This window comes from Erythranthe guttata, chromosome 14, assembly GCF_056151865.1.
Source record: "Erythranthe guttata isolate IM_541 chromosome 14, IM_541, whole genome shotgun sequence".
Classification (NCBI taxonomy): Eukaryota; Viridiplantae; Streptophyta; class Magnoliopsida; order Lamiales; family Phrymaceae; genus Erythranthe; species Erythranthe guttata.
This window is the reverse complement of record NC_142546.1, coordinates 17,750,045-17,760,095: the sequence shown is the minus strand read 5'-3', so window position 1 is coordinate 17,760,095 and position 10,051 is coordinate 17,750,045. Positions and strand designations below refer to the sequence as shown.

General features: G+C 35.5%; 1 protein-coding gene across 1 annotated transcript; it reads left to right on the top strand.

Moving 5' to 3' along the window:
* The first annotated feature begins 3,532 nt into the window (after positions 1-3,532).
* Positions 3,533-5,348, top strand: LOC105960772 (autophagy-related protein 18a). The gene is given in 5 exon segments (XM_088812760.1): positions 3,533-3,790; positions 3,793-4,232; positions 4,557-4,761; positions 5,005-5,131; positions 5,261-5,348. Coding segments are annotated over 5 exon segments (1,104 nt in total). The 5' UTR covers positions 3,533-3,546.
* The last annotated feature ends 4,703 nt before the right edge of the window (positions 5,349-10,051 follow it).

Here is a 10,051-nt window from a genome sequence, read left to right as displayed (position 1 = left end):
TTTGAGCCTTTCAAGCCTACCCTTTTTGTCAATTTATCCTTAGAACCTTGATTTGAGCCTCGGAGAAAAGGTGTTCTTTCTTTTAGCCAATATGTATAAGGTAGAAAAGTGGAGATTTTTGAATAATTATCCCTTGGTGGTCGGTCGAAAAATTCTTATAAGATCTTTCTTCTTCTTCGAAAAAAAAAGAAAAAAAAAAAAAAAAGAAAAAAAAAAAAAAAAAAGCAAAAAAAAAAAAAAAAAAAAAAAAAAAAAAAACAATAAAAAGAAGAAGAAGAATAGATTAGAAGGGAGAAATAAGGACTAGTTGTTGAGTTGTGTTGAAAACTCGATCCATTGCCTCAAGGCGAAAGTGTTGACGTGTGAATTTTGGAGAATCGAGTTTATTTAAGTCCCTAGAGGTGAATTCATTGTTTCAAACGCCTATCTTTCAAATTTTGGCGTAATCACCTCAATTCAAGAAAATTAGCCACATATACCCATATTACCTACCTCGGACCAAAGAGCCTAACAATTGAAAGCCACAAAGTCCCAATGATCCCAATAGCTTATTGTTCAATATTAGTTGAGTAAAATAATTTGGTGAGTATTTGGAGTCAAATATATGCATGTAAGTATAAATTCTTTCTATCTTTAACTTGCAAATATTGGATACTTGAAGCAATTGTATGATTTGTGGTTTTTGGTAATAGTGAGTGACTAAGTGCCGTTGAATGTTAAGCTTGCGAATACCTATGAATTGTCATCATAATTGCAAATTCTGAAAACGCTAAGTTGACCCATCGATCTATGTAATGAGATGCATGGTTTTGGTTTGTGTTCTTGATTTGAGTTTACTTGAGGACAAGCAAAAGTTCAAGTTTGGGGGTGTGTTAAGTGTATATTTATACACTTAATTATACCTTTTAATTGGAGCTTTTGGTGTGTTTTTACGATAATTGGTGCTTAATTTGGTTATTATTTGTATTTTAGGTGCAAATTGAAGAATTGACAACTTTTGGGGTGAAAACTGCAAATTCAGAGAAAAAGTGGGCCAAAAGTGAAAAAATCAGAAATCTGGAGAATTAAAGACCGCACGGCCGTGCGGATTTTAGTTCAAAATCTCACACGGCCGTCCGGGCTGACGTGATGGCGCAGTGAAGGGAACTCAATTATACAAGGAAACCCGCCCTATTAGACTTTTGCACCCTATTTAAAGGCCACAAGCACACAATTAGACGGATCCTATCTTTTACCTTTCATCTTTATTTTAGTTTTTAGCTTTTATCTTTCGACACGCAATCAAGGAGCAAGAACGAAGACGAAGACTTGACGACTCTTCATTATAGTTCTCCTTTTTTATTGTTTTTATGATTTTTCGTATTTTCATTATGTTTTCCGTAACGAACATGAGTAGCTAAGTTTTTATTCTAGGATTTTATTGGAACCCTATGTGGTGATTCGAACCTCTTTTTCGACTTTTATGCAAGTTTAATTCTTCGATTATTTCCTCTATCTTGATCTTATTTAGTGCATGAGCGTAGCTAACTTATGTTGCTAGTTGTTATTGTTAGAATTGATTGACAGATCGTTTTAATAATTAGAACAGGGATAGGAGAACCTTCGAGTAGTTTTTCACCGAATGCGTGTGTTAATTGCATGTATTATCGTAGACATACAGATAATACCTTAGGTAGCCGTTTGCGAGACTTGTTATTTAATGCTTTATTTATATTAGGTTTGCATAGACATATAGTGAATCTTTTATGAATAATAGGTTTATAGCGCAGCGACAGCTGGTTATGAATAATTTCGTGTCTTGGGTTAATAATCGGGAATCGTAACTTGCATAATAGGAGATTAATTGGGTGAGAATTATTGCATAGGGGGAAGATAAAATCCTAGATCCGTTTATTATTGATATTTTCTCGTGATTACTTGCTTTCTCAATTAGTTTAATTTATTTAGTTAATTAATTTGACAACCCTGCGTAGGCTGGATAAAAATCACAATTGTTAGGATTTGGTACTTAGGATTAAATAATTTTCGTATTCCCTGTGGGATCGACATCCGACTCTCACGAGTCTACTTTACTACTTGTTTGCGATACGTACACTTGCGTGTTGGTATTTAGCACCCAACACTCCGCAATATTTATAACTAATAAATATATATATATATATATATATATATATATATATATATATATATATATATATATATATATATATATATATTCAGAACATGGAATAGTTTTATATTGTAATTACTACAATTATGTAATTTAACTTCAATTATTAATGCAATTTCCCTTAAAATTTTGAAATTCTAATTCCCATCATATTATTATATTATTTATTTATTTAAGTTCAAATTGTTGCAAAATTAATAGAATAGTCTTATAAATTAGAAAAATAAAGAATAAGATTTTTCTTGTGACAAAATAAAATCCAAATAACACAAGTACTATTCATAACATGAACTGTATATATGCATTAATTATATATTTTCCTCTATCGTGAAATTAGAGCAAGAGTTGTACATGATGGTTATTAATTTTCTGCAAGAAATGCACATAACGTGTTATTAATTTTGTGCAACGAATGCACATAACGTGTTATTAGTTTTGCGCTAGGAATGTAAATAACGGGTTATTAATGTTGCACTAGCAAGAAATTAATAAGTGAATTTTCATTATTAATTTCAGCCCAACAATATTAATTTCAAAATTCAAAATATATGGAGTAGGAAACAAATATATGTAGGAAAAAAGTATTTTTAGGGGCGAAAAAAAAAGTCAGCAGAAGAAAATAGAAAGAAAGAAAAAGTCAACGCTGGAGGCTGGTGTTGACCGTCGGTCAAAGCCGAAAACCACGAGAAGAAGGTTTTAAAAAAAGTCGAAATTGGTTTTTTTTGGTCAAATTGATGAAATTGAAGTTAAATTGGGTTATCATTAAAAATATTGTTTAATAAGTTGAGGATGATTTTGTCATATACATTAAGTTTGCATTTATTCACACACACACTGACACACACACACACATATATATATATATATATATATATATATATATATATATATATATATATATATATATATATATATATAAGGGATGAGCTTGGCAAAAGAAATATAACACATAAACTTAAAATAATAAAGATGGATGATAATAAATTATTTATTTTGGAATAATAATTATAAAAAAAGAAAAAAAATAAGAAATAAAGGGGAGTTATGCAAGGTTTCCTTAAGGAGAGAAGAAATATAGACTCGACCTTTTTTTTCCAACTTAACTTGAAAAGTTCTTGTCCTCCTCGTCTATTTCAAAATTCCTAGTATCAATCAAATTTCCCTCTCCCAATCATACACAAACACAATCACCTACATGTATGTATACATATATATATATATATATATATACATATATATATATATATATATATATATATATATATATATATATATATATATATATATTTGCCTCCGGAAACTCACAATCACAATCTTATTAATCCTTATTCTCCACCGCGATTGAATCACATACATCTTTTCTTTGCCCCTCCGCCATGGCCACACCCTCCGACTCCAACGCCGTCGTCGTCGAGCACCCCAAAACCTTCCTCAACCTCTCCTTCAACCAAGGCGGCGGCCGCTTCACCGCCGCCACCAACGAAGGATTCATGGTATTCGAAACAGACCCTTTCACCCAAACCCTCCGCCGCACGTTCTCCTCCAACGGCCGCGGCGGCGGCGGCATAGGCATCGCGCAGTCGCTCCCCGGCTCAAATATCTACGCCCTAGTGGGCGGGGCCCCACGACAAAGTTCCCCAAAAATAGAGTCATGATCTGGGACGACCAACTCCGGCGGTGCGCGTACGAGTTCTCGTACCGCTCGGAGGTGATGTCGGTCCGGCTGCGGCACGACCGCATAGTTGTGGTCCTGCCGCAGAAGATCAAGGTCTACGACTTCTCCGACCTGAAGCTGGTGCACGAGATGGTGACGGAGCACAACCCTAAGGGTTTGTGCGAGATTTCGAAGACCGGGCCGTTTGTACTGCTGAGCCTAGGGCTGCAGAAGGGACACGTCACCGTGCATGATTACTACCGGAGAAGGAATAAACAGTTTCCGGCGCATGATTCCGATATCGCGTGCCTTTCGTTGTTGAGTGACGGCAAGCTTTTCGCCACCGCTAGTACTAAAGGGACCTTGATTAGGGTTTTTGACTCTACCGATGGCTCTTTGCTTCAGGAGGTACGTACAATTTCTTTTTTTCTTTTAGATATATATTCAGCATTGACATATAATTAGGGGTGTAAGTTGGAATGAAAATTCTAACTTTGGAACAATTTTTTTCATTCCGACTTTCGAAATTCTAATTTCCGAATTTATCGAGTTCTTTTGGATTGGAATTGGAATTATATTAAAAAAAAATGGAATTCTTGGAATATTTGAATTGATTTTGTACTTCCGAAAACTTTTGAAATTTTTTCGAAAAGGCTAATTCCAATCGAATCCATCTAACTTTCTCTCCTACCTGTAATACTACCGTTATAAAGTTCACTTTATTGAATGCAGCTAAGAAGGGGTTTCGAAAGAGCGGAGATTCACAGCCTTTCGTTTTGTCCGACCGCACCACGGCTGGCTGTTTCAAGTGATAAAGGAACTGTACATGTTTTCAACGTAAACATTGTCGATTCAAATTTGAGAATCAACGGATGGCTAAATGCAGAACTGAAGGAACTCGCTCCAGCTCCCGTTTCACGTTTTTCTTTCATTAAAGGTAGTTTTATTTCGAAGCAACATCATATAATCCTTCAATTTACTATGAAAAATATATATATCTATAAACTAATAACATCGCTTAAATAACAATCTCTCTTGGTTCTGACTCGGTAATAATAATCTCTCTTGGTTCTGACTCGGTAACAACGTGCTAAATTATTAATTCTGTAATTTAATATTCCGCTAAATTAATAGAATTTTACTAGTCATAACTGTATTAATAATGTGGGAATTAATGCAGGTTATCTCCCAAAGTATTTGAGTTACGAGTGGTCGGTGGCTCACTTTCGCGTAAAAGAAGGCTTGCGACATATGGTTTCTTTCGGCAAAGAGAAGAACACGCTTGACATTATCGGCATCGATGGAAGGTATTATTCTATTAATTAAAATTGTCATTTTATTTGTAACAATACTTTTTTTCTTAGTATTTTTCACTCTAATTTTCGAAAAAAGATCTTCAAGTTTTAATATATTTTTTTTTTCGGTTGTCGATACAGATTGTACAGATGCAAATTTGATCCGGAGGCCGGTGGAGAGATGACTACACTGGAAAGCCACAACTTCATCCAGACAGAATTGAATTGAACTGATCTTTATATATATGTGTGTATATATATATCTATTGGTTAGATTTTACCATTTAATTTAGTCACGCAAATACGTTGAAATAGAAACGAGTAATTTACTAATTAGATCTCCCTTGAGATCCGATATAAATTGCTAGAATTTTTTTAGGGGTCTTTACAAATAAGCCTATGAATGGATACTTATTTATAAAGAGATTCAGACAATAAACTCCTTTACAAATAAGTCCACACATGATCCAATTTTTTGTAAAACAGTAAAATAGCCCCTTATAATTTAATATGCTCCAATTTCACCTTTAATTTAATTTAACCTCAATTTGACCCAAATTTCACAAATTATTCAATTTTGACCCAAAACACATTTTTATGGACAAATTCGTCCGTCACCGCCGTTGACCGCTGGTCTCCGGCGTTGACTTTTTTTTTTTTTTTTCTCTTCCGGCTTTTTTCGCTGGTCCGGTCTCTGTATTACCACACCGTCGCCACACGACACAATCCCAACACCGCCCCCCAAAACCATCACAAACACCGGCTATATCCAAACACACCGCCATAAACACAATATACAAACATACCACCGCCACAAGCATCTTCACGAATACAACCATCCTGTTTCAACTATTTCCCGAAGATCATGTTTAATTTCACTACTTCCTCCTCTTCTACTTTTGCACGGCGCCAGCGGTGGTGGTGGTGGTGGTAGTGGTGGTATAATTACTTGTACTTTGTTTCTACTAATCACACCATCTAATAAGTAAAGGGGTTTTCATTAATTAGAAAAAAGGGTTATCTCCTACATTGATTTGCCAAATTAAGTACGGGGTTTTGCTAATTTTTCCTAATGAAAAACCGAAAAATTTAAAGAAAATAGTCCTTCTTTAGAAACAACACGCACAATTATAAATCCTTTCAATTTTATGCATTAAATAGAGGATGAAAGATAAAATAAATCCACATCTTATTCAAATACATTATATAAGTTTCACAACATAAACCAAACGTCAAACAAATACAATAGAAGTTTTACAAGATGACCATTATGTATATATTATTGATCTTATTCCATGCACACTTTTTTTTTTTTTTCATTTCTTACATAAGGAGATGACCATATTAGAGAACGGTGGTGCGTCCGTAGACGATTGAAGCTTGTTGGCGCCAGATTTCCGAGTATTGAAGATCGAGGAAATCCGCCGAGTTTTGGAACTAAAAGATTGGCAAAGATTTGTTTTCCATGTTTATTTTGGAAATTATTAGAGTCCTATTTTATAATACTTCTATTAGGACTTAGATTTATTTCCATGTATTTTATTCTAGTTAGGTATCTTTTGTACTTATCTAGAATAGAACTAGAAATCAACTAGGATTTTATTACCTAGTTAAATAGATTTCTTGGGGTTCAAGTTAGGTCTTAGGGCTTATTTTCGTGGCTATATAAGCCTCCAAGACATACAAGAACCGTGTGCATTATTTGGGAGAAAAACCTCTTCATAGCATCGAAGTTTTGCCAAGGCGTTCTGCGGAGCAGGACTGTGCCATCGTTGCACTGTGCCAACATATACAGATCTGCTGTATAGATCTCAAGGGAGATCAGCCGCGTTTCTGAAGGGAGTTCAGGCCTGAAGGGAGTTCGAGGCACGCGGTGTGGAGCTGCTGTTGGAAGAGACACGGAGTTCGAGTTGTGTACAAGAACGGCATATTACATAAAGAGGGAGTCTTTAGTGTTTTTAATAAGTCCTATTAATGTACACTGTAAATCTGAACTAGTGAAATCGTGTTTGCAGGTCCACGTGGATGTAGGGCACATTTGTGTCTGAACCACATTATATTCTTGTGTTTGTTTACTCGCTTTCAGTAGTTTATAACTGTGTTAACACAAGAATTGTAGTTGTAACTGCATACTGTTCCCACAACAACTGTTACAACTTCGGTTAACAGACTTTCATAGGCATTTAAAATCAACAATTGGCATCAAGAGCCGGTCACTAGATATACTTAGTGTCTGATTTTGGGAATTTGATTTATTTGCTTTACTTGTTGTAGGATGAGTATTCACAAGGAAGGCAGTTCAACTACACGACCCCCGTTGCTAGATGGAACGAACTATACGTATTGGAAAACCAAGATGAAGATGTTCATCAAATCAATGGATGAAGATTCATGGCGTACAGTTCTAACAGGGTGGACGAGACCAGTGGCCAAAACCAGAGAAGGTGTTGAGTATGAAAAACACGAAGAAAACTGGAGCAAGAAAGAACAGGCAGTGGCAAATACCAATTCAAAGGCTTTAAATGCTATATTTAATGCGGTTGACACCAACCAATTTAAATTGATATCTGGTTGTGAATGTGCCAAAAGGGCATGGGATATTCTTCAAACTGCGTATGAAGGAACAGCCTCAGTAAGACTGTCAAAACTCCAGATGCTTGCCACTCGCTTCGAAGATCTCAGAATGAAAGAAGATGAGACTGTAGCTGACTTCAATTCGAAGTTGTGCGACATTGCTAATGAAGCTCATGGCCTTGGAGAAACATATTCTGAAGAGAAACTGGTGCGCAAAGTTCTAAGATCTCTTCCAGATCGATTTGCATACAAGATAACTGCAATTGAAGAGGCTAATAATGTTGATGAACTCCATCTTGACGAGCTCATAGGAAACTTGCAAACATTTGAGAACAAGCTGAGTATGAGTAGAATGGACAAAGAAAGAAATTTAGCTCTGCAGTCAACTGATGTTCCAACTTCTGTTGTTCTGACTACTGTTGTTTCCTCTCCTGATGTACCAACAGTGTCTGCTGTTGAAGCAGAACTTATCAAATTAATGGCACGTATTGCTGAAAATTTTGATAAGATGGTCAGAGTAAATGAGAATCCCTCAAAGGCTGACACACGCCTCCAGAAAAGAAGAATTCAGTGTAAAGAATGTCAAGGATTTGGTCATACTCATTACGAGTGTACCAATAGACTAAAGAAGCGGGAAAAATCTGTTACTACTGCCAAGAGTGATGACATGAAAGACTCCAATGAGGAGGAAGACAAAAAGGATGGAAACCTTTTCTGTGGAACTAGCACGATTATTCAACCAATAGCTGAGGCTACAGTGCCTGTGCAGACATCATCCATCAGGTATGAACATTCTTTATCTGATCACCTTGTCAGTCTAAACTCTTCTTTTAATACAGGTGAAACCAGCTCAGATGATGAAGAGGAGATTACTGCAGAAATGATTCAGCAACAACAAGATGAATTGCTCAAAACATGTCTTGCTGTAGATGAAATGAATAAGTCCTTGAAGACACAAGTTGCTGAGCTCGAGAAAGATAAAGAGGTACTTTTGTTCAAATTGAATGCTGCTACAAAAGATGTTGAGAAACTAAAACAACAGTTAAATTTAAAAAAATCTCAACCTCCTGCGAGTAAGAAAAAACATGTGTGTAAGTTTGACAAAAAGGTTGATCCTAAAAACACTTTTGTGAAGAAAACTGATTGTCCTAACAATTCGCATGTCTTAACAAACCAAAAGTTTTCTTGTAAAACTAATGGAAAAAAGTTTGTTCCAACTTGTCACTTCTGCCATAAATTGGGTCACATCAGACCAAAATGTTTTTTAAGATGGAAGTTGATAAATAAGAGTTTGTCTCAACATTTACCCAATTCCGCTGCGTTGCAACATGTTCCTAAGATGGGACACTCTGATATAAAACAAAAATGGGTGAAAAAAGATGACATTAATTGCTTTTCCGCTGCAACTACTCTTAATACTTGTGCTAGTAACTTGTGGTACTGTTCTAAGTATATAACAGGTAATCCGAAGCACTTGAAGGACTATCAGAAATGTGCAAGTAGACATGAAACTCTTGGTGATGGAACTAAGAAACAGGTAAGAGGTAAAAGAACTATTAATCTTGGTAGAGATCTAGTTGAACAAAAGGTTGTGTCAATAGACTGTGTGTCAACAGATAATCAGTCTGCTGATTCTTTTACAAAACCTTTAGATTCCCCTCGATTTGATTCCTTGCGTAAATCGCTTGGAACTTGCTGTGTTCATAAATGAACAATGAAATGATAGTGTAACCATCCTTCTGTTATGTCCGGGTTACACTTGAAAGTTTGATAGGACATACTGAGTTACCACACATATCTTGTGGTAACATGTTTCAGCCTTTGTTGATCCTTGTTTTACTTTGAAAGGTTTGATTGTTTATTCTTGTTATCTGAATTTGGGTCGATAATTTTTGTGGATTAATTTTTTGTTCCTGCGAGGATTCTAGATAGAAGAGAGCTGCCACCCTCTATCGGGAGTGATCAATGCCTATGACCTCATTCATCTCAAAGATCATACCTCTATTGGGAGAATTATGCTACCGCATATGCATCCCTGACTTCTATTTAAAAGTTATGTGGATTCTTAAGGAGGTTGCCCTCCTAATGTTTGCTTGAACATCATATCAACAAAAAAAAGAGGAGGAGAAGAAAAATGGTTCGAATTCAAAAAAAAAAAAAAAAAAAAAAAAAAAAAAAAAAAAAAACAAAAAAGGGAGGAGGAGAATAGTCCAAATTCAATAAAAAAAAAAAAAAAAAAAAAGGAGAGAAAAGTTGGGATGATATTCAAGCATATATTAGGAAATTCTCCTTGAAGTCCACGATCGAATTGCTGTGCTAATCGCATACGCATTCATAACCCTAAGAAAATTACATAAA